The 25,045-nt window shown below is 43.3% G+C and overlaps 1 protein-coding gene across 1 annotated transcript in view; it reads right to left on the reverse strand.

Annotated features, from left to right (window-relative positions):
- Positions 1-3,532: 3,532 nt before the first annotated feature.
- Positions 3,533-25,045, reverse strand: part of TTC29 (tetratricopeptide repeat domain 29) — a 106,233-nt gene continuing 84,720 nt past the window's right edge. Inside the window, exons 12-13 of the mRNA XM_028744892.2 lie at positions 5,117-5,180; positions 3,533-3,737 (exon numbers count right to left, since the gene is read on the reverse strand). Of these exons, the coding sequence (XP_028600725.1) occupies position 3,737; positions 5,117-5,180 (65 nt within the window). The 3' untranslated portion in view covers positions 3,533-3,736. The remainder of the gene's footprint in view (positions 3,738-5,116; positions 5,181-25,045) is intronic.

Below are 25,045 nucleotides of genomic sequence, written 5' to 3' on the forward strand. Positions count from 1 at the left end.
CAAGCTTCCATCATAGCAAGGTTGGCATATTAGTCCACCATTGCAATGTTTTGAAAGTATTTGTCACAGTTAGGGATCTATTTACTGTTATTATGGAAATCTGCACAGTTTACAGACAAATGCTTAAACTTTATATGGAACCACAAAGGCACCAATTTTCCCTTGATAAGAGTTTGTCATTTATATTAACATTACTGAAAAATATGCATGAGCAAGTGTGTTTTGTATTTACATCCCTCTCAGAGCATTTAGTGTGTGTTAGCTTAGAGTTCTCCAAGAACCGCAGCCTGACAGGAGTCATTTTTGAAGTCATAAATCTTGGCTCTCTTCTGCTTAGATATTATCACCTCAGGCATTTCTTCAGCCATCACCACCAAATGTATTGTCAGGTTTTGAATACACTGGCAATGCTCTTTTCTCACAATGGATCGTGGGAGAAACAACGTAAGAACAAGAGGACCAGTTCATCAAAATCTGTAATTTCCACAAAGCTCTTGAGCCATGGCAGCTGGGGTCCACTAGGGCTAGTGGGGTGGAGGGCAGGGCTGCCAGGGCAGCTAACAGTAGTCAGAGACAGATTTAGGCCTTGAAACATTGGGACCACAACAAGGAATTCTGCTGCAAGCAGGAGCAACCAGATTTGGCAACTGACTGAAACTGGATGGGCATGCAACAGAGCCAGATCATCTCAACCAATAACCCATGACATTCACAGGCTTCTCAGTCTATCAAGAGGAACCACACACATATATTAAATTATGGCTGTTCATCTGTCCTGACAACACATTCCAACACCTCTTTACTCAGAAGTAAGCCACTGCGTTCAGGAGTCTTCCTTGCGTACGTGGCATATGCATAACTCACTCTTCCATTTACACAAACAGGTCTCAGAAGTGCTTTACTCTGGCTGTTTCATGCCCTTTGTAATGTATTTATATCCTGTAATTTTTCATTGAGAAGCATCAACAAATGAATTATCTCATATTCTGCTTGAGGATGTATTTGGAAGGACCAGCTTCCACACAAAGAACAGAGTTCAGGGTCCAAGAATTGGCCATTTTGTCTGTTTTATGGGTCTCATGCACATCAGAGTAAACATTGCTCTGCCTAAAGCTACCTCATATTCCTTGTCTCCCCTCTCCCACTCAATAGAAGAGATGAATACATACACAAGCACAGACACACTTTTCTCTTTCTCATTCCCCTTTCCCCCTGCAAAGCAGCAAACAGGTACAAGAGGCTTTACTTATTATCTTGCAGAATGGAAGATCATTCCTTGCCTTAAGGGCATGCAATGCAGAAGCTCCTAGGACTAGGACAAAGCAAACTCAGGGATTCAGGGAAAGAAGGCAGGAAAGACAAAATGTATGGGAGGAGGACAGGGCTGGTTTTGATGCCCCCTGTCCTGAACCCCTGGCCTACCTGTCAGTACATCAAGCCCAAAGTCCAAGGGTCAATCCACGAAAGCAAAGTTCAAAGGTCAGGAAACACAGTCCAGGGTCAATCCAAGTAGCCATGTCTGAAGTCCAGCAGTCAGGATACAGTCCAGAGTCAAACCCAAAGCACAGTTCCATAGAAGTCCAGGTGCATCCAAGCCAAGGTCCAACATGGGAAGCTGAGCAAATAAAGCACCTCAGCTCTGCTTCCCTTTTGCCCTTTGCACACTGATTGCAGCATCTGTGCTTGACGAGACATGTGACCCTCACCTGTTCCAAGCCAGCTGAGGAATCACATCTCTCCTCCCAGAGCTAGTGAGCTCCACCTGGCCAGCTAGGGAGCTGGGCTGTGGGCCCTTGCCTGCCTCAGCCTCCTTGAGCTTGCTGTGTCTATGGAGACAGGGGCTGCTCTGGCTCCTGCTCCTCTGGTTCCTATGCACTGACTCCCATCCCTTCACCACCCTCTGTCACCCTGTGAGTACTTCCGTCCTCATCCCCTGCTTGCTCTGGTGTGTCCCAGTCCAGGCTACACTCCTCCTTGGGATCCTCTACTCTTCTCCCTTCCCGTCTTCCTGCCAGTTCATGACATGCCCACGCACCCACTTGAGATGCCTGATGTAGCTGAGCTCCACTCCCAGCTCTCAAGTAATTAGAGAATTGTTTTTCTTCAGGAATTGACCACTGTTTTTTAGTAGCAGGTCTGACTTAAAGACACACACACTTCCCCCTTCCCTTCTGGAATGAAACACATGCATATGCACATACCCTGCAAATTCAGCACAGAGATGTTGAGTGCTTTCCGTATTGGGACAAATATTTTTTTGGAATGGAGCAGTTTTGCCAGAAAGCAGAGCATGGGCGTAGGCGTAGGCTCAAGTAAAACAATAGAAATACTTAACTAACTGGCCAATCACATTGGTTCTGCCCCCCCCAAAAAAAATTCTGGCTATGCCCATGAAGCGGAGGTGGGGAACCTCAGGCCTGGGAGCCAAATGTGGTGTTCCAGGCCTCTCTGCTTGTCTCTTAAGATTGTCTCCAAGACACACAACCTCTTCAGGCACCTGCCTCTCCCACCAGTCTTGCTTCACATCCTTCCTGAGTGTCATTTGCCTTGCTGGGATGTGATGGCCCTTGTTTCCCTGGGTGGAGGATACAGAGAGGGCTATGTCTACTATAGAAAGGTAAAATTTACATGTATTTCTCCATCCACTTTTGCTTCTGGCCCTGCTCACCAGTGGCATACGGCCCCTGGAAGATTGTCCAGAAGGAAATGTGGCCCCCAGTCTGAAAAACAAACAAACTCTGCTCCTGCCAGGAAGGCTTGCAGTGCAGAAGCTTAGAGGAATGAGTCTGACCAAATGGTGGCGCTCTGAGAAAGAACAGGAAAGAAGAAATCAGGGGAGAGATAGCATGGAAAAGGGAGGGGCTTCTCTACTTCCTTACCAATGACTGATCACGCTGCTCACTCATTGTCTCTTTTCGCACTAGGTCTAAATTTAAAACAAAAGCACAAGGAAGGTGCTACAATGCAGCAACAAGAAATTGTGCTGCTTTGCAATCCCCTGTCTGTGTTGGGAGAGGTGCTTGTTCCTTCCTCCTCTTATGGGCCTGATTGGCTGGGGTCATTCTACACCAATGTCCTACAGAGCAGCCAAATGATGTGTTTTGAGTTGTCCTCACAGTGCAAGAGGGGACAAAAGGCAGAGAGCACTGAGTGTGGACACCCTGCAATGGAGGCAATTTCCATAAGGTTTCTAAAGTCTGCGGCCACCCATGAGCATGCCACAGACACAGGGAAGATGTGTGTGCAGCAAAGCTTTCTTCTGGGCTGCTGAAAGAGAATCCAGGAGATCATTGTGAACTTGTGAAGTTCACTTGGTAAGTTCCGAGGCAGCACCAGCTATAATCCTAACGGACAAAATGCAAACCAGTTACTTGACACACGTACACCTGAGAATATATTTAGTGTTCTTTACAGTATCTAGTTGGACAAATCTATCGCATTCTTTCATTTTGATGGAAATGAAAGCACCAAGCAGTTAATTGGGGGTCACCTTGTAGAATAAGGTGCCAGTTAGGCAATGAATAACAAGGAATTTTCTTTTGGAATTCTTTTAATGTGCTGCTGTATGTTGACAACTGTGGATATGAAAGATAACACACATTAAAACATGTATCTGATTATACTTGCCATGTGCTCCCCTATTAACGTTTCAAAATGAAATGCAACCTTTCATTGTGCTTCTCCTAATAAGTATCTTCTTAAACTCATTTATCAGCTTCAGAAGCTCTCCCATAGCTCTGCAGAATGGAAAACAAAGTGAAATGAAGTTAACTGATGTTCACATTTAGCTCCATTTACACCCCCTTTAATTCCTATACTGGACCACCTATCCTTCTGCCATACATACAAATATGTACAATATAAACAATGGAAGGCAGCAGAAATTTATAAAACAGAGAATATTCTTATATTCTTCCTAATAGTCATCCTATGTCCATGTCAGTCTTAAAGGAAAAAAAAATGAAAATATACCACATACCATATACCACATGGATTCAGTTAACTCAGAATTCCAAAGGCTCAGTATCCAATATTTACAAATTACTAATAAGCTAGGTTATGGTTCCTTCCAGGGCCTTAGGATATCCTGGGAGGGTGACCTTGAATGTCAGATTGATTAACATGAATGGGATCAAATTTGGATAAATGTTTCACTAAATACTAAATCATATAGGATTCAATAATCCACTCTAAAAAAATACTTAGGTGGTACTGGACTCCAGAACACTTTTTGAAAATCAGTAAAATATTTCTCCACTATGCTGACAAGACCGTAATACTATTGGAACTTATATGCATATTTGGTGGGAATGCGAAGTTTTATATAGGTTTTGGATTAAGGATTTTACCACTATCTCTCAAATAACAGATAAATCACTAACACCAGATCTAGTCTTGGCCTTGCTTTCACAGAAAGCAATGCAAATTCCAGAGAATCTTATAAGACATTGGTCTTTTTTTCATGAGCAGCAGCCAGAACCTAAATAGCAAGTCAATGGAAATCTCGTTCATCTCCCATGGTTGATTATTGGTTTGGTAGAGTCTGGGATATAGATCTCCCAGAGCGTCTCACCTATAAAAGTAACCAGGGGAGACTTCAAATCAGATCATTTTTATGCTATTTGGCCTAATTTCTGATATATGTCAATATAATAGAGATGGAGCATAGATCCCCCAGAGGTTCAATTACCTTTGTAGAGATGATATATTTTAGAAGATTAGGATAAAGTGAATTCTCAGTGCCTTGGACTGTGATTATAAAAGAAGCATTGCATGAATCTTTCCTTTCCTTCTCCTCCCTTCTAGTTTTCGTCCTGCCTCCTCTGTATCAGTATGCTTGATGTTGTTTGTATTTTGTCTTTATTTTAAAATTTAATAAAGTTTCTTTAAAAAAAGTTAACTGGTTAACGTTGAATTGTAAATGCATTTCTAATCTAGCTTTATTCATTCCATTAGGAATAAAGTATCTGGATAGGATAAATAAAAAATGCGTAATAAAAACATATCCACGATTGGGTTAAAACTTTTTTTTACTGACATCCATATAAGATGTAGAATTGACAGCATATACAGATGTGAACAGAATGGATATCTGGCATATAGTTAAAAAAATTACCAGACGACGTCTGAAGCAACAGTGGATCCAAGTACACGTTCAACATTTTCTTCTGTCTTGCCACCTGAAACACACATCAGTATTTGAGATGCTTCACTTGCTACAGAGATTACAGGTGGACATTTCACTTGCTGGAACAGAGTGCAGAGTGGCTCTACTTGAGACCTCTCCTAGTCCCAGGTCATCACTGCTTTCTACACATGCTACAAAGCCCTACGCAGGCATTGTTTCCTTGCATATAAACAGCCACAGGAAGGCCAATGGAGGCACAATGCCCAGCCATGCCCCATGTTATCCCTGGGCCCCTTACAGGATGGGGGTCTGAAACAGAACCGCCTCCTAGATGGGAAGGCTCCCCACAACTTTGAAACACAGGTGCACAATCAGTGATCTAAGTTGTGTGGGGAGCTTCCAAGAGTAGAGAAGACTCCTTGCTTCACAGCCTCACTCTCAAACCCATGGAGGGCTGTATAATAGAGGCCCGAGGTGATGCACTAAAGGGGATTGGGCTTGGCAGCACATCTCCACTCTTCTTCATGCAAGCCTATGCATTTGAGAAAACAGAAAGCAGTAAAAGTGATATTGTGACCAGTATAGCCAGGGGAAGTGGGGAACAATTATTCTGCAAACTTCCCCCCGGTTCATCAGGTGTTTCTGCTGCCATGTGCAGATTTTATCAGTGATTGTATTTAATCAGCATGCCAGCATCACTTACTCCCAGTGATACCTACCGTGCTAACATTGCATGTTCTGGCATCAACCACTTCTGGCGTCAACCATTTATACACAATGCCAAGCATGTGAAACATTGCACAGGGTAACGGTTCTTTCAAAACCACTCCCAGCATTGTTTTTAAACTAGGGATAACATTTCATGTGAACTGCAGGCATTGTGGTCAAATGTTTTGTGCATTTTTTGACCCTAGGGTGGCTCATTCGCTGTAAAAAAAGCTTTAAGCAGTTAACACATCTACAATTTCGTCAGTTAATTGATTCATTTATCATTTAGATACCAACAGATCTGTCTACCATCAGACTTCCACTAAAGGTGACTTTAAGACATATTGAAGGAAACACAATATAACACTACATTTAATAAACAATAAGTTTCTCCTTAAGAAGGAAAGTCCTCTTAGGTATTTTCCTTTTAATTCCCTACTATAACAGCACACCAGAACTTTATTAAAGTGTCTTAAAAAATAAACAAGCATTCAGCTTTGCCAATTAAATTTTGTGCTCACTGATTAAAATTGGTCCCTACAATTTAACCAACCAAAGCTTTACTTGATTAATCCACCAGCTAAAGCTTGCAGCTCTGTTTCACAAACATGCTTTGGAATTTCCCAGTAGTTTCTTCCTATAAGTAAGATGTCAGTAATGACAGTAGCTTCTTAAAAACACACAGTGAACTGCCTTTCTCTGCTGAGCTATATCTCAGTGCTGTGGGCTCCATTTGGGATGTAGAACTGACTGGTCTTCTTTCATCTTAGACATAGAGTTACAGTCTCCCAACCCAAGCAACCTATATAAGACATTTTATTTAGACATAAGAGAGACAGATATTCCAGGCAAGGAGTCTTCTACCACAGCTGCATGGTTCAGAAGAACCCAGAGTTATTGAGACGACAGCCTTCTTAACTGAGAAATTGAGATGTAAAAAAATGTAATTCCAAATTGACCACATTGTAGAGTGCCAGAGTTTGATTAGTGTTACAACTTTGATCTATGCACCACAGGAAGAAGTCTGATAGGTATTGCCATGGGACCTTAATTTTAGGATTAATCAAAGTGTTGGGTATTCATTGTACACTCACCATAAACTGAAACTTTCTGTGTATTGAAAATAACTCAGAGCTGACTTTCTGTAGCAGCCCATTTTGCTGAAACATCTGGAGCCCATGCAACATAGAATTATGTCATGTGTTCAAGTTATGCTAACCACAGTATTTAATATTATAATATGTTATTAATCCAGATGCACATACCATACACTAGCGTTCGCCAATCTGGTGTCCTCCAGATGTTTCAGACAACTCCCATCAGCCTCAGATGTTATGGCTAGTGGTCAGGGATGATGGGAGTTGTAGTCTGAAACATCTGGAGGGCACCAGGTTGAAGAAGGCTGCTAGGGGCCCCATTTACATAATATCTAGTTTTAGCAAGGACCTCATTAGCAGCCCAGCAATTAGCTTGGAAATTTATGTACCCTTGGCTAATCGATATCAGTATTAGGGAAGCATTGAACCTTTTGTATGGGAAGGAAAGTTATGCACAACTTCAGAGTTAATTGTGACATCTTCCAAAAAAGTATGGGCAGAGCTCTTTTGAAGCCTGTGGAGAAGCAGTAATTTAAAAAGCAAGGAAGAAGTAATTTATAAAGCAGCCTTCCTTTCCCTATTAGTTTTCCATTACCCCTTCATTTTTGTGAGTGACTTCTGGTGTATGCAGATAGAGTAAATAGGCAATAACAAATGATGGGAGTTAATGTTACAGAGCTGAACTATTTACATAAACTTAAGCAACAGTATTCAGTCAAATTGTTCCTTCCTGTACAATGCTGTAAAAATATGACCCTTCCTCTCTGCCTCCTCAGTGAAAACTGGTTCATGTTCCAGTTAACTCCCATTTCCCTGGCTTTCTGATGCCACTCCTTGGTCTTCTCACTAGTTTTGTTCAAAATTCTGTCACCTTTTGTTACTCATGTGGTCTCTGTTAAACTCATTCCCTGTGACCCTGACAACCGGATCCAGCATGACTTCCTCATTCCTACCTTCAAAGCTCTCCCTTGCTTTACTCCAACTTCTTATTCTGAGATATCTGTGCCTGCAACCTTCTCTTTTCCAGCCTTCCCATCCTGCTCCCTTAAACGCCAGTGTTTTCACTCTTGCTACTCCCATTTGCTTGGACCTCCCCCACAAAAACCTAGGATTGTCGCCTCTCTCTTTTCCTGAAAACTCCTCCTAAAAAAAATGTATTTTCTGTGATGCCTTTGACACATCTTCATCTTCTACTGAAACAAAGCATACGAGTAATGGACACGCGTTCTTCTCTGTTTCAGCCTTCATCTCGTGTTTCCTCTCTTCTCACCCTATAAAGTGCCATGATACAGGCATAGACTCACAGAATTAAACAGTTGGAACAGACTGCAAGGCCCATCTAGTCCAACCCTCTGCAATGCAAATATTTTACCCAACATGGGGCTTGAACCCACAACCCTGAGATTAAGAGCATTGTGCTCTACCAATTGAGCTACCCAGGTTAACAATAGTATCTCTTTAACTTTGTAGGTTTATTGCTAATTAATGGTTGATTGTTGTGTTGCTTTAAGACATGGGTAGCCAACATGGAGGGACGCGGGTGGCGCTGTGGGTTAAACCACAGAGCCTAGGACTTGCTGATCAGAAGGCCGGATGTTTGAATCCCAGCGACGGGGTGAGCTCCCATTGCTCGGTCCCAGCTCCTGCCAACCTAGCAGTTCGAAAGCACATCAAAGTGCAAGTAGATAAATAGGTACCGCTGCAGCGGGAAGGTAAACGGTGCTCTGGTTCGCCAGAAGCGGCTTAGTCATGCTGGCCACTTGACCCGGAAGCTGTACGCCGGCTCCCTTGGCCAATAAAGGGAGATGAGCGCCACAACCCCAGAGTCGGCCACGACTGGACCTAATGGTCAGGGGTCCCTTTACCTTTACTTAGCCAACATGGTGCCCTCCAGAGGTTGCTGAACTACAATGCCTTCATGGGCCCTGCTAGCAGGGGCTGATGGGAGTTGTAGTTCAACATCAGGAAGGCACAATGTTAGCTATCCCATGCTTTAAGATAACCAGCAGTTGAACACTGAACTATCACTTCTCTCCCTTCCCTGCTTCTTTGCCCACTATCCCCCCCCCCCAGGTCCAACATTTCAACCCACTAGACAAATATAAAAACTGAAAATTCAAGAACTTTGGAAAATTTAACCCATTGTGTATTTATGGTACTCTAGATATTCACAAAATTATATGCACAAGTTTCTCACACTGAAGCAGTTTCAAAGGAAATTAAACCAATAACTAAGCCAATATTTATTCTGCTTGTTATGCTATATTTTAAATATTTGAGTATAGCACACATAAAATAAAACTCAGGTAGTATTGCTTAGACTTGCAAGATTTTCATGTTCATTTTCTGTAATTCCATTTGTTGCCGTCTGCACTATATTATTTGTTGACGTGTGAGTTATCACTTCAATAAGTGTAAGTGTAAACCATATACATGCTATTTCTATAGTAACATACATTTGATAAAATCTGACCAGGATCTGACAGGATATGCAGTCTCTTCGATTTGGCATATTTCAAATGACAAGAAACATTTCCTTATTCTGCTCTGAAGTTTATTTGAATTTTCAAACAGTCATGCTTTTGCGGTTTAGCAAAACACAATAAAAATCACTGTGGGAAATTGCCACAATTAGACATGGGTATAACCTTTCTGAGGTTCTCCTAGCACAGTAGGGTTTTTGCACAGTTTCCATGTATCTCCATGGAGATGGTGCAGGAAAATCTCATGGAATAATCTTAATATCTGTTTTTAACCAGTATTAACAGCACAGTTACTAATTGCTGCTGATTTTAACTATTATCAGAAGTAAAGGTCTGGAAACAGTGGCGGTTTTATCTGGTAGCTTTATTAAGAGCCAGATGAATGAATATGTAAAATTTGGCTACGCAAACCATTTTTATCTAGCACATTCCATTAAAAAGAGAGAGAGAGTATGCAGTAAACTGCATATAAGGGTTGTGTCAAAGTTTACAGAATAGGACCCTTGGTAGCTAGAATAACATTTCCACAACAAATCAAAGGTATTGTTCTCAACTTACATGAATATACAGTAGCCATTACCTTAAATTTAAGCCTCACAATGAGCGTCAAAACCACTGTGGAGATATGAAAGCCATATTGTATCAGTGCAGTCTGCAGAGATTTTTTTCTTGCAGCTTTGCTGTGCTGAAATATATGTTGCACTTGAAAGCTAAAGGGATTACTTTTGAATAGTCATCACAAAGGTTGATTATATTCGTATATCATTTAGCTAGACCCTGCAGGCTATTATTCCATTAGCTGTGCTTGTCCACTCCTGCCCTGTCAAAAAGTTGATCATGTAATGTGAAAAGGCCAGACAGTGTGTTAAACTATGAGAAGTGCTTCAGAAAACCACAAGAATACTCTATTTAAAAATAATTATAACCCTATTCAGGTGGCAGTCCTAAGTGTATTTATTTAGAGACAAGCTACACGGAGCGACCGGGTTTATGACTGGGCTGGAGAGTCTAGCAAAGATAAGTACCAGGCAAAGTATGAAAGAAGGATTACATGAGACCAGGGCTTTTTTTTAGCCAGAACTCTCCAGAACTCAGTTCCTGCACCTCTCAGGTGGGCACCATTGCCATTATAAGAGAACAAAGGAGTTGTTCACGGTGAGTTCTGGCACCTCTTTTTCTAGAAAAATAGCACTGCATGAGACTATTATACATAGTTCAACTATCAGTTAAACAGTTCAAAAACACATATTAGGTGTCGAGGGTCTACAGAACTGCTGGATTTTTTAATCACCCTCTCAGCATTCCAGAATAGAAGAATTTTTAGTCAGACCTTAGCTTGCCTTGGAGGCTTAGTTAAGGCACCAGGGCAGATTCGGTTTTGCAGCTCTCATTGGCCTTGTGTCTGCTGCCTAACACAAGCAGGTAGATCCAGCCTTTGAGCATCCTGTCCTTTCACCATTTCTGTCAACCCCTTGTTCCCCTGCTCCATTCTTCACTGTTCCCAAGGTTCTGCCTTGGAGTTCAAACCATGTTTAATGCCAGGCAGTGGAAGCTGGTGGCACTTTGACTTGGCAGGGCTGCAATTTCTAACTTTGTTGTTTTCCCCACAACAGGACTTGTACAGCAAAGCAAAACAAGCTTCTCTAAGTAGGAAACACTTCCTGCTGTTTCTCTTGATGGAGAGGTGTGGCCATCAAGGAAACAGCTCTGAGCATCCTCAAAATAGATATTTACGATTCAGATAGGTCTATTAGGTGTGCCCTTGCAATTTCCCTTAGTAAGGAAATGCCCTGGTTTGCCCTAATGGACCAGGCTTCTCTGTGGGGAGACACAGAACTGGGAACCTGCCTAGAATTTGTCCCCTGCATAAAAATGTCTAGGCGAGCTCTGATGTGGATCAGTAAGCTAGATCTTCTAGTGTTTAACAGACAAGCAGTCCTGTGTTTGGTGGGTACAGGGAACAAATAAGGAAACAGAACAAATGAAACGGAACAGTAATATCAAATAATAAAAAATAAATACCAGAAGGAAGCCATGCTAAATTTGTTGCAGCAAAAAACCCATAGTGTCTTGTGGGCACCTTGAAGACAAAGGCTTGGATCTTATGAGAATCTATCTTAAGGAAGTTCATGGAAGTCAAATTTCCTCTCCCCCAGTAGCCAGCTGCTTCCCACCTCATAAACCTATCAGGACAGTTGAACAATGTGACATATGTGGGATGTAATCCACTGGGAGCAGTCAAGTACAACATTACAGTGGTACCTTGGGTTACAAACATAGGCGCCGACTCCATGGGGCTTGAGGGGGCCCGAGCCCCCTCAAAAATTCGTTTGGGGGGGCTCCGCCCCCCCCAATAATCTCCGGCGCCCCTCCAGCAGAGCGCCATCGCCGCCCCTCCCCCAGCCCAAAATGCACAGGGAGGGGCGGGCTGCATGCCTCCTGCCCTCCCTCCCGAGCAAAAGCTCCACCCAATTTCCTTTGGAGCTGATTAATAGGCGCAGCACGCTCTCCCCTATTCGCTCACGAGGAGGCGGCGCCACTTTATTTGCATATTCATGAGCTTATTTATTATTCATGAGCTTTCCCGGGCCCCCCCAATATTTTTTATAAGTCCGCGTCCCTGGTTACAAACACTTCGGGTTACAGACTCTGCTATCCCGGAAGTAGTACCTCGGGTTAAGAACATTACCTCAGGATGAGAACAGAAATCACACAGTGGCGGTATGGCGGCAGCAGAAGGCCCCATTAGCTAAAGTGGTACCTCAGGTTAAGAACGGTTTCAGGTTAAGAACGGACCTCCAAAATGGATTAAGTACGTAACCAGAGGTACCACTGTACCTGTTTTGCTAGAGTGGTCATGCAAGAGATGTTGGTCCAGTCAGTTGAACTTCCTGTTACACCTGGCTGGAGCATCCTTCCTTGCATGTGACTAGTAGGTGGGTGTGACCTTTCCAGACCTGGTAAAAGGCCAAGTCTCGCAGCCACCTCCCTCTTTTCAATCATCTTTTTCATCCTGCAAACTTCCTGATTCACCTGGACTGTACTGCTGGCTGCCAGCCATCAGCCCCCCCCCCCCAAGGTTATCTCCCATATGGGGTAAACCTGTTTGTACACGTTTGTAACTTTAAGCTTAAAGCCTGCCTTCGGGGATCACACTGTGCTCTGCCTGATTGTGAGTAAAACTACTTTTTGTTCCTTATTAATAAGACTGTGGTGTCTTTATTCTTTTAGGGGGGATCAAAGGGGTCTTACCAGGAATAATAGAACATATCTCAATCTGGGCAAGCCAGATTGAATTGTCTATTGTCTTAAGAGGCTCGCACAAGTCTGCAACCAGTTTTCTGCTGCGTAAGGGGGGAATGCTCTCTGCTATATAAAGAAACTTGCTAGTGTGAGTTAGGAAGGATATTAATAATCAATATATTCTCTCCTGCCACCCTCAACATTCCCACAAGATAGAGTACAGGGTGTTGCTGGGGGAGGGAAATCACCCCCACATCCTACCCTATATGGTTCAGAAGGACCACATGATCCTCCAGAGAGGTTTTTTGGGAGCATAGGAGGATACAGAGTATAGGAGGGACAGGAAAACGTCCTTTCATGAACCTCCTTAAGCCTTTCAGATTTATTGCTGCATAAACATTTTTTACTAGGGCCTACTGTCCAAAGAGAAATTCTAAAATAACCAACTACCATAGAGAATGATTCCTGTCACCACCAGGTATGTTAGGAGTCATTTGCAAATGAATACAAAACACATCTCTCATCTTCCATTCCCCTTTGTATCACATTTTATATTACAAATTGTAATTTTTGTGCTGAACTTCCTTTGTGCTTAAAGTCGGTGCTGATTAGTTGGCACAGGAGAAGACAAAACAACTGCATTATCTTAGCTCACTTACTGTTCAGATATTTTAGCCCAATCTAGATAAAATAAAATACTAAATAGAAGACTCAGTGCTTCTTCCAGAAGACTTAAGGCAGAGAATTCCTCTGCTTTTATTATTCAAAGTTGTTTAATGTAGATTGTAAAGATGTTTTATTTGGGTCTCTTTGAAGCAATGTATTATACAGAGCCATGAACGAGTCTTTATGAGCACAAGTGGGAGTCCTAAATGAACAGCGTTTGGAATGTTTGACTTTGAATAGGTAGGTTTATATGAGCAGAAGGCTTGATTGTTGGGGCCCAGTTTATGAATTAGAAGGAGGATTTATTTTATACACCTTGAAATGGGAAGTCAAATCTTTTGGGATCCCGGTAAGCACAATTTTTGAGCAGAGATAGAAAACCTAATGGAAATCTCTTCTTCTGCCACTATTATTATCTATTTATTGAAAACTGTTTCATTCAGACTTCTTCATGAAACTATTGTGGCTGTCAGGGGCAACTCAACTTGAAGTTTGAACAGCTTTCTGGCTTTGAAAAGGCCTCAAAGGCTCCAGAATATTGTATTCTTTCTAATTTGCGTAATGTGGTAAAATGTGTGCATGGATTTGTAACTAAGGAGGGAAGGTGTCTTTGCAAAATTCAGTTTAGGGGGAATTAAAAGGCAAAGCTCCCAGATAATCAAGACTTTTTATCTAGCATTAAATTGCTGAGTTATGTTTCTTAAGCAAAGATATGGAATGTATTTACACCTGATGAAGAACCATGGCTCAATGATATCCCTTTTCCATGCAGAAGGTGTAGATTCAATCCAACATCTTTAGGTAAGACTGGGAATGTCCCATCTGAAACCCTGGAGAGCTGCGGTCAGTATGTCAATATGGATCTGGACAGGCCAACGGTTTGGTTTGGTGGGAGGCAGCTTCCTCTGTTCCTATTACAATTATTTATATATCCTGCCTTCTAGAATGTGAATCCTTCCAAGGCAGCTTACAAAACAAAACAAAATCAACATATAGCAAGTCGTACGTTCTTCCTCATGTTAGTTGGTTGTAGTTGACGCAGGAGTGGGAGAAGTACAGGCCGACTGGAACAGGCTGTGGTGACAGGTTTTTATATTAAAAAACCCACAACAAATTTATGAAGAATAAGGCTATTAGGCATGCTGACAGGGCACCATCTCCATCTGGCAGAGGAAGAATGGTGGAGATTGCCTCCCCAGCCTGACCCTTCCAGAGAAGAAGAAGACAGTTCAGAATCACAACAAGTGTTTGAGGGAGATCACAGCTCAGAGGAAGATGAGGGGAAAAGTTGGGAAATAATGGGAGGGGGGGGGCAGAAGCGGAGTAGCAGCTGGCTGACATGTTGTCGCTAGAAAGCATTCCAGACCAACCATCTCCCAGAACCCGGCGAGCCTTAAAAATAGGAGAGGAAAGGGCTCAGAAGCAAAAGGCCCTCAGCGCCAGCCGTAGAAGGGATGACGAATGAGGAAGTGGGAGAGAAGGGGAGGGGAGAATTACTCAGAGCAACGCCATTATTCCGAGAGGCCACATTCCCAAGCCTCTCTCTGTGAATACTGAATAAAAGCCGATGGTAAGGACTTCCCCTTGTCTTGTCCATTCCTGCCAACCTGTTGTAGGGGTTGGTCCCTCTGCTGCCTGGCACCATCTTTCATGTCCCATAGGCATCTGGTTAGCAACTGTGAGAACAGGAAGCTGGTCAAGATGGGCCTTTGCTCTGATCCAGTAGGGCTCTTCCTAGATTCCTGATCGGCATATTAGCGGTAGTGGTTCTTTTTGTGCGAGTGCAGATCAACAGAGATTTGTCTTTTCTGGAAATGTTTTAAGGTTTATTCATTACAGAGGCCTCTTCTCACACCTGTCTGCTTCAGAAGGCCTGTGTCTTCGTTTGCTAATCAACAGTAACAAAATATTAGTAAGAATGGACAGTGTCAGCCTGAAGCTAGAAACTTTTGTTTTGGCAATTCTGACAATATTTTGCCTAGTTGCTTACAGACCGTGTGCCATCTGAGTTATTTAGAGATCACACCAAGTTTCCTCCTTGAAACTGGCTTTTCAAGATCTTAGCAAAAGGTATTTTATGAGGGTACTGAAACTGAAGCCAGCAAAGCAGAGAAAATCCAGGAATGCATCTGCAACAAAATGGGATGCCAGGGAGATTTTCTGTAAGGCTAGAGTTTTGCTTTAAAGCTTTTAAGGAGCATTAGCCTTGAGTGCATCCCTTCAGGGTAAGGAAGTGTGGGGAAAGCGGGTTGATGATTCTGATGCTTTCAGAGTACAGGTAGAGTTCCTGTCACTGAACCTTACAGAAGAGCTGGTTTTCCTGCAGGAAAACTCTTCAGGGAGAAAAAAGTCACCCTTTGAAGCCATTCAGTTGTTCCAGTGGTATCTGTGCATCTTTGCACAGGGTAAAATCATTTTCCTAGTAGTGGCAATTAGCTCTGTCTCTTAATATGGACAGGGAATATAAATGAATGTGCAAGCATCCATTTAGGGAGAGGAAAGAAAAAGCATTCCCTGCAAAACCTCCTCCTCCTCCTCCTCCTCCTCCCCTTCTTCTTCTTCTTCTTCTTCTTCTTCTTCTTCTTCTTCTTCTTCTTCTTCTAGGAAGCCTATTCTGCAAGGAAAATAATGTCTGAGAGTTGTGGAATCAGCTAGTATGGAAATGGAGGGCATATCAATATATAAAGTGGTGGCCCAGAGCTAGTCACTGGGTTCATGACCGTATCCTTACCCCATAGTGCCATTTCAGAAACTCAGTGCACAAGGGGACAGCAGGGTCATGTCCTGCAGCAATTGGAGTTTTTCTTTTTCTTTTCTGACTGTAGACTTTGATTTTGTAGTTTCTCGTTTCTGTAGTTACGCATTCTGCATTAACAGCTTGCCCTCCTCTCATTTCAAGATGTTCTGCAACTCCCGGCACATGCAGGTGGGTTATATATTTCTATATTTATTTACAAGACTGCTTTAATTCTCCAGGTTTGTGGCACCAGCCTATTGGTCTATTCGATTTGCAATACCCAGACAGATAAACAGTGCAAGCTTACACATCAGAGGTAGACCTGAGTAAGTTCAATGGGACCTACTTCCAAAGAAGTGTGTACAGGATTGCAGCCAAGGAGTCCTACATGATGCACTGTGGTATACAGTGGTACCTTGGTTCTCAAACATAATCCATTCCGGAAGTCCGTTCGACTTCCAAAATGTTCGAAAACCAATGCTCAGCTTCTGATTGGCACAGGCCAACAGCCAATAGTGAAACATTAGCCAACAGCCGCATCTAACGTTCAGCTTCTGAAAAACGTTCGAAAACCAGAACACTTACTTCTGGGTTTTTGGCATTTGGGAGCCAAAATGTTTGAGTACCAAGGCGTTCGAGAACCAAGGTATATATAAACTGTAGGTGCAGTCTCTTACACATTCATGTCAGGAACCATTTGGGTCCACCCTAGCTCACAGTCAAAAGTGTGAGGTCTGCTCTGAATGGTGTTTCCCAAACCAGACTGCTTGCAGCTCATATATCCTAAAAGGCTGACAAATAAATTTAGTCCTGGACCTATATCCAAGCCACTGAATTACCAGTGACACCAGCTAAACAGGTTATTTTGCAAACAACACCTGCACACTAAAAATACAGAGTGCTTCACTGCTCACAGATGTCCCTTTGCACTAAGTTCTGGTAACTGTTCTAGCTCACAACCAGATTTATGAGCCCTGCATTGTTTACAACATTTTCTTATACAAAGGCTATGCTTGGCAGGCATAAAGGAATATTATCTATACGTCATGCAAAACAGCTGCAGGATGATAGCAAGCTAGCAAGCTAGAAAAGGACCATATGACCAAAATCTGGTTTGGCGTAGCGAACTGCTTGCTACTATTCAGTTTAATTCTTAATCTTTGCTTCTCTATTTAATTTCTGCCTACTTTAGAGACCTGCTGTAATGCAGCAGTTAAAAAAAATATATCCACATGTACTCATGAGCCTCCCCAAAGACCACTAACTTGACACGTAGGCCATGACAGCTAAGCTTTGACTAGCAGGAAACCTAATCCAGGGTTTCCATCATGTCAGTTGTTGCCTTTATTTCATTACACTTTGACTCAGCTCCTAATGGATTCAGCTTCATAAAGTCTGTAAAAAGAGGAAAAGAAAGCAATTTATTCATGTTTCACGAGAGCTCACTGAAGACCAGAAATTTCTCTAAAAATGCAAATCATTTTGTGCCACGTAAGTGGGACTGGGCAGCTAAAGCTCTTGGAGGAAGGTTCTTTCCCAGGGCTAATGTTTTTATACTCAGTGATAGAATAAATCGATTCCTTTATTATACCATCTCCTTTGCTCTCTTTATTTCCTAAAAGAACGTAATCCAAGGTACTAAAGAAACATTCTTCACCACTTGTTAATTTTGTTATTAATCCCCAATATCTCAAAAAATAAACACCACAAATACATGTAGAAAAAAAGATCAATATGGATCCCTGCAACATCAGGTTAGCAAAGGGAGATTTACTAGGAATCCAAGATGTAAAATACTGACGTGCAAAACTAATCCCTTACTTATGTAATAGGACTGTATATACAAGCGCAACATAAACCAGGAAGAAACTATTACAGGAGAGACACGTTATACTTGTATTGCTTTAAAAACAACCTTTCAAGTTCTTATTTACAGAGAAAGTTGAAGTACCGGTATTTAAAGTCAGCCTATGCTGCATGTCAAAAGACCAGTCACCCTTGCTAACATGCCACAGATAGGCTTTTAATAATACATGTAATAAAAATTGCACTTATCAAGTATAAAGCAGGCCATAAAAATAAAGCAACATTCATAAAAGCCAGAAAATTATAAAGTATTGTTATCACTTGTCCCTACTGCTCAAGGGAGGGCCGCTTGAAATAAAATTCACAACTAACAGCAGTCATGACCAAAGTAGCTTGGATATCAGTTCTTGCCAAGTTAACACTCTCCTCCCCAGTTAAAACACACACACACACACACACTCAGGACTTTATGTGAAGTCTGCAACTTGGCCCTCGCGTCCTTCACTCTGGAGTCTTTCAAAATAGAAATGGAGTCACATGGATTGTTACCCCAACCTTTCCTGCCTTAACTCTCAGCCCCAAAGGTGATCCTAAAGAGGTAGGTTTCACAGTGTTTCCGGGAGGTGCTTAGGCTTGGACTTGGGAGAGTCTGTAGTGGGAGGGAGTACTGTAAGTGAGCAACCACTATAAACACCCTTTTTGTGTCACTGCTTTCTAAACATAGAAAAATAAGAAGTGCCTTGTTGGATCAGACAAAGACTTTGTCTTTTTACCAGAGGACAACCAGAGATGCAACAGTAGGAGGCAGCAGTGCTTCTACCAGTTGCTGGAAACTACAGGAGGGGAGAGGGACGCGGGTGGTGCTGTGAGTTAAACCACAGAGCCTAGGGCTTGCCGACCAGAAGGTCGGTGGTTCGAATCCCTGCAACGTGGTGAGCTACCGTTGCTTGGTTCCTGCTCCTGCTAACCTAGCAGTTCGAAAGCATATCAAAAGTGCAAGTAGATAAATAGGTACCACTCTGGTGGGAAGGTAAACAGCGTTTCCGTGTGTTGCTCTGGTTCTCCAGAAGTGGCTTAGTCATGCTGGCCACATGACCCGGAAGCTGTACACTGGCTCCCTCGGCCAATAAAGAGAGATGAGCGCCGCAACCCCAAAGTCAGTCACGCCTGGACCTAATGGTCAGGGGTCCCTTTACCTTTTACAGGAGGGGAGAGTGCTCTTGTGCTCTATTCCTTCTTGCTGGTTGACCACTGTGGGAAAAGGATACTGGACTAGATGGGCCCCTGGCCTGATCCAGCAGGCTCTTCTTAAGTTCTTATGAGAAGCCCACAAGCAAGGCATGAGTGCAGTAGCACTGTCCTGTTCATGTTCCCCAACAACTTCCTCAAAGGCATCCTGAGTCGTGTTTCTTTTTGGGCAGGAATGGATGTTGTAGAATCATCTCATTAAACACTGTACAGAGATTTAGTCAGACAGGTATGCTTTGTGCATGCTCACGCCATTTATTCCTGACACTCATCATTTCTAATCATGACTATACATTTTCCTTCTCAGTAAGCCAAATGACAAGAGACTTGTCTTTTTAAAAGAGTCATCCAACCACAAGATCTAGAGACCTATTCTTCAATATGAGGCTACTGCTTGGAGTTTCACACTTCTATCGCTTTTCAAATTTCAAGTGTGTGGTCTCCAGAACAGAGAGGATTACAAATAGGAAGAAGAACAGAGAGAGGTAGAGAAAAATAATAATATTGGATATGGCTGTAGAAGGGCCAGTCTGTCATCTTCAGAACTTTATGGAGTACTTCTCATTCCACCCTTTGCCCAACTTTTGGAATCTGCTGAAGTTTTGATGTATAAAATATTTGTTTACGTAACACCTGCATTAGAGATCTGAATTTTAATTCTACATTTGTTTCAGCTTTAACCAGGACATGTGATTTATATTTCATCATTAACATATTGCATCCAAGTTAAGTTCCGAATAATGTTCTGAGGAAATCCAAATGAAAAAGATTACTCAGGTATATTGCACTGACCTTATCTTTCGAATATCTATGAAGTAATTTTTAAAACTGGTTACTATTTCAGAAGGGACGCAGGTGGAGCTGTGGGTTAAACCACAGAGCCTAGGACTTGCCGATCAGACGGTCGGCGGTTCGAATCCCCATGACGGGGTGAGCTCCCATTGCCCGGTCCCTGCTCCTGCCAACCTAGCAGTTCGAAAGCACATCAAAGTGCAAGTAGATAAATAGGTACCGCTCTGGCGGGAAGGTAAATGGCATTTCTGTGTGCTGCTCTGGTTCGCCAGAAGCAGCTTAGTCATGCTGGCCACATGACCTGGAAGCTGTACGCCGGCTCCCTCGGCCAATAAAGTGAGATGAGCGCCGCAACCCCAGAGTCGGTCATGACTGGACCTAATGGTCAGGGGTCCCTTTACCTTTACCTTACTATTTCAGAAGTTATTTTCCCATTGTACAAATATATGCAAGTTATCTTCCAAAGCAGACTTTGCTCACTGCATGCATAATCAGTGCTGAAATAAGAGCAGCATGAGGTGTTCATAGATTATATTATTTGAGCATGGGGGTGGGTCAAAGCTGCCTTGTATTCCTTTGGGCTGGATCTGGGGACTGGACTGCAGGAGATTTTAGTTGAGTATTACCCCTAAACAGGTTTTTTTTTTAATACGTTCATGTCTGTTGCTCCCCTTTCACTTACTCTAACTTTGGTGTGGTGTAGTATACATAATTTAAATAACCAGAGAATGTCTCTGGGCTTGAAACCACCTGCTGGCTTATATTAGCTAATTAATGGTGATTTATCTCAGTTACTAATTTGAGTAGAGCTGACTGCCTTCAGGATTTTTTGTGAACGTTCTAAGGATTTTGATTATAAATATGCTTACTTGATGGGCACTCTACTTTAAATACTTTAAAAAATATTTGCCTGCCAGTAGAAAAGGGTTTTTTCATGCTAGTACAAATAAATTACCTTGCATTGTTTTCTATTTCAAATAATATATTCAGGTGGTTTGTTTATGTTGGTACACAATTTTATCTCTGTCTGGTTCCCTTTCATTCTCTTTCTCATATTAGGGATTATTTGCCTAGCTTCCAAACAGCGACCGTTTGAAAAATAGTACTGATCTCATACCCAGAAAGCTTAATCATTTTCACAAAAACTAATATAGCAGATTCATTTTAGCCAAACTTCTTTATCATGCTGGCCTGATTCCCATGGCCTTAAAGTGTGGATTTAATGGTGGTACAATCTCTGAGGTAGAAATATAATAGAACCCTCTCAGCCTATTGGATCTATGTAATTTCTCTTTTTCTCTTCTAGTCTCAGTGTCTCTTAAGGCAATCTGCTCTGAAGACAGCAAAGAAAGCTAGCCTTTCCTTTAACTGTGCTCCCATTGCTACTTATACTAAACAAAGAATCAAATCCCTAGATATGTTATCCAGTAGACATCTGTTAAATACACAATCCTAGAGGGGAGTTTACTCTATTAACAGGTTTATTCTTTTGCTCCACAGTTAAGAGAATCTATTTCTGTGTTTTACATTGGTTTCTAGTACTTCACTGCATTAGAATAAATTGCTCATGCATTGATTACAGAATGTATTGGGGATGCATAAAATTCTGATATATATATTTATAGTCAATGCCAAGTACATTAACAACAATAACAATAGCATCCTATATATTCCTGGCTCTGTTTGCAACAACCCATCAATCAAAACAAGTGTGTGGAAGGAAGGATACAGTAGTGGAGAGAAATAGGTAAATGTAAAGGTAAGGCTAGAAAATGTGGAAGATGAATGAATAGGGTAAAGCATGCATATGCCACTTCATCAATACAGCAAATAGAAAGAATGTGGCATGGCTTTCCATAGACAAAGTAAGCAATGAATTGTGCTGCTATGTACTGCACCTCTTCCATATACCCTTCTGCCATTTCTACTGATTCTCATTTCCACTCTCTCTTGAGAATGTGGTTCTCTCTCAGGTGTTTGATTTTCTAAACCTTCCAATATTCTTTGATGTGGCACCCTCTGATCTTTGTTCATTACTGCTATAGATCCCTATCCGACCTCTCACCTATCACAGTTCCAAATTCACCATCCTTCTCTATGGGCTGTAGATGCTGTGCCAGAAATGTTATTTACTCGTCCCGGATTAATGAGCTCCAGCTATTTCAACAGATTTTTATTGCAACCATGCAACTTCCATGCACACTTCAATAAGTCACATGCGCAGATCTCAGAACTGTTTTACAATTCTTTAAAGTTATACAAGTGAAAAATACTTTGCCATTCTTTATTATTTGAACCAAGGTGTAACCAATGTAACCATTCCCTGCTGCTCAGCAACCAAACCTCAAACTCAAACCAAAACCTTATGGAACTAACTTTATGCTGATCATCGAAATCCAACTTGAACAGAATTGGTTACAGAAACCCATACAAAAAGTCAACATTTTCAAGATTCTTTCGGGAAGGGGGGGCAAGTTCCCAACACTGGAGACTGGAAGATTTCAGGTAGGGAAATCTTAAAGTCTTAAAGCCAGCAGGAGGAAGCTCTGGCCTTCCAGTTGTTGGTGGGCAAGAACTTTCATAACTCCTCAGCACCAGCCATATTTGCTGGAACTGATGGAAACTGGAGTCCAACAACATGTGGAGGGCCACAGGTTGCCCATTCCTGCCTTAAAGGGACATAAAAGCTCACAGTCTTCTGCACAAAAACTTCATTATTCCTAATGTTCTCAATGGGACATATTGGGAAAAAGTCTACCCATGTAGAAGAAGAGAAGAAGAGTTTGGATTTGATATCCCGCTTTATCACTACCCAAAGGAGTCTCAAAGCGGCTAACATTCTCCTTTCCCTTCCTCCCCCACAACAAACACTCTGTGAGGTGAGTGAGGCTGAGAGACTTCAGAGAAGTGTGACTGGCCCAAGGTCACCCAGCAGCTGCATGTGGAGGAGCGGAGATGCGAACCCAGTTCACCCGATCACGAGTCCACCACTCTTAACCACTACACCACACTGGCTCTCGGAAGGTTTATCAGAGGCTACATTTGGGAGCAGCATCTTTAGGTATTTGAGCAAGAAGACAGCCTCAACTGCAGCAGCACAATACAGATGAGAGAAATAGATTTTTGGTGCAATTTTCTGCACTCAAAAAACCTGGCACTTTACAGAGTTGTCATCCAAAAGGAAAGCTCACTGAACTTAGCTGACTACTCCCTGAAGACCAGTTTGCATTTTATTTTACGTAAAGAGTGCTATAAAAATAAACTGAAGGTTTTTTGGGGGGGAAAGGGGGGGGCGTAATTCAAGAGATTTGCTGCTTCTACTATGGCACCATGTTCTCCTAAATTTTCTCACTGACACATAGTGAAAGTCTGCAAATAATGATGGTGAAAATGCTTATACCCAGTCAATTCTGGTTTTCAATAATTTTAAGATTTACATCATCTGATCATTCTAGGAGCAAGCAGGATTCTATTTGGTAGGATGTATGTACACTACTAAATTCAGCTTGCATTCTGCAAGCATATATGTATCCTTGGCAGTGGCGTAGCGTGGGGGGTGCCAGGGGTGCCGGCCGCACGGGGCGCAACATCTGGGGGGGCGCGAGTCCAGAGGGAAGGGACAAGTTCCTTCCTCCGCCGGGCTCCCCGCCGCCACCGCCAGCCTTGCGCCCTAGCGTGCGCGCGCCCCCCGCCACCGCTGCGGCTGCGCTCCACTCACTGCTCGCAGGAGGAGCAGCCGCTGCAGCAGCGCCGACACTGCCACCAACGCCTGGCCGGGCACGGGCAGCCTCTGCACCCCGACACCTACGCCATCCCCTCAGCCCAGCCACAGGCGGTGGCTGCTTCTGCTGACTGGGAGGGAGGAGAGCTCCGAGGGGCCTCGCCGCACCCTGCGCTCCCCAAAACCCTCCGAGAGGAAGCCGGCGGGCGGGCGAGGGTCTCCCGGCGGAAGGGGGTGCCGCTGGCTCTCAGTGCAAGTCTCAGCCGCGGGGGGGGGGGGGCGAGGACGGAGCGCGGCTGGAAGCCCCCGGACCCGGCCAGGAGGAGGAGAGGCGCTCGCCAAGCCCGGATCTGGAGCGCCTCGGAGCGTGGGCTCCACCTACAGCCCAAGGAAAGGAGGGGGCAGGGAGGCACCCGAGGGGAGGGGGCTTCGGCTGCCTCGGCCCGCGGGGGCTCCGCAAATAATAAATTTAATAAATTCCTGCTGAGCCTTTGGGGGGGGGGTCCTTGGCTCCTTCGCTCGCTCCCAGCCCCAGTGGCGTAGCGTGGGGGGGGTCAGGGGGGGGCCCGGCCGCAACATCTGGGGGGGGGCGCGCTCGCACTCGAGTGCTAAAATCCACGGGTTAGGGGGCGCAAATTACTTGCCTTGCCCCGGGTGCTGACAACCCACGCTACGCCACTGATCCTTGGCGACAGCTGTAAAGCCTTGCCTCCCCCCGTCTGAGGTGACTTCAAGTAACTGAGTCACTAACGGGGTGGAGAAAAAAAAATAACTTTCACACATCCACTTTTTAAAGATGGGGACAATGTTTGCCCACCTCCTGTGATGGAATTCAGGAGAACAACTGAACCCTACCCACTCCACCCCACCATCCAATAAATGCAACATAATCATTATAACAATAGTAATAATCCAGTACAAACATACCAATTCCAACCACAACTGTATAAAAATCAGCACAAGCCTGGGAGAATGGAAAAGTATTTCCTTGATGCCTGAAAGACAGAAGCTCGGGTGCAAGGCAAACCCCTCTGGGGATGGTATACAGATGCCACCACTGGAAAGGTCCTCTGCCCTAATCTACCTACAAAATCTCTAAAGGTGATGCTGGTGGAAGTGGGTGAACTAGAGCAGGGCCTCTTGGTAACGTGTGTGCGCGCGCGTGCACGCACACACACACACACACACAAATACAATATTGTTGTAAATGACAAAGGGGACAAAAATATATCCGAAAATACCAGATTGCATCCAATTAGGTTGCTCCATTTGCTTCCACAGTGGATCTTCCTCCCTCCCCCCCCTCTCTCTCCCACCCCCCCATGCTTTCTAAATCTTTTCGGGGATTTCTCAACCCTTACACAACACTGAGCTAGATGGTAACTGAACTGGATTGGTTAATAAGAATGGATGGGT

This window comes from Podarcis muralis, chromosome 9 (assembly GCF_964188315.1).
Source record: "Podarcis muralis chromosome 9, rPodMur119.hap1.1, whole genome shotgun sequence".
Lineage (NCBI taxonomy): Eukaryota > Metazoa > Chordata > Lepidosauria > Squamata > Lacertidae > Podarcis > Podarcis muralis.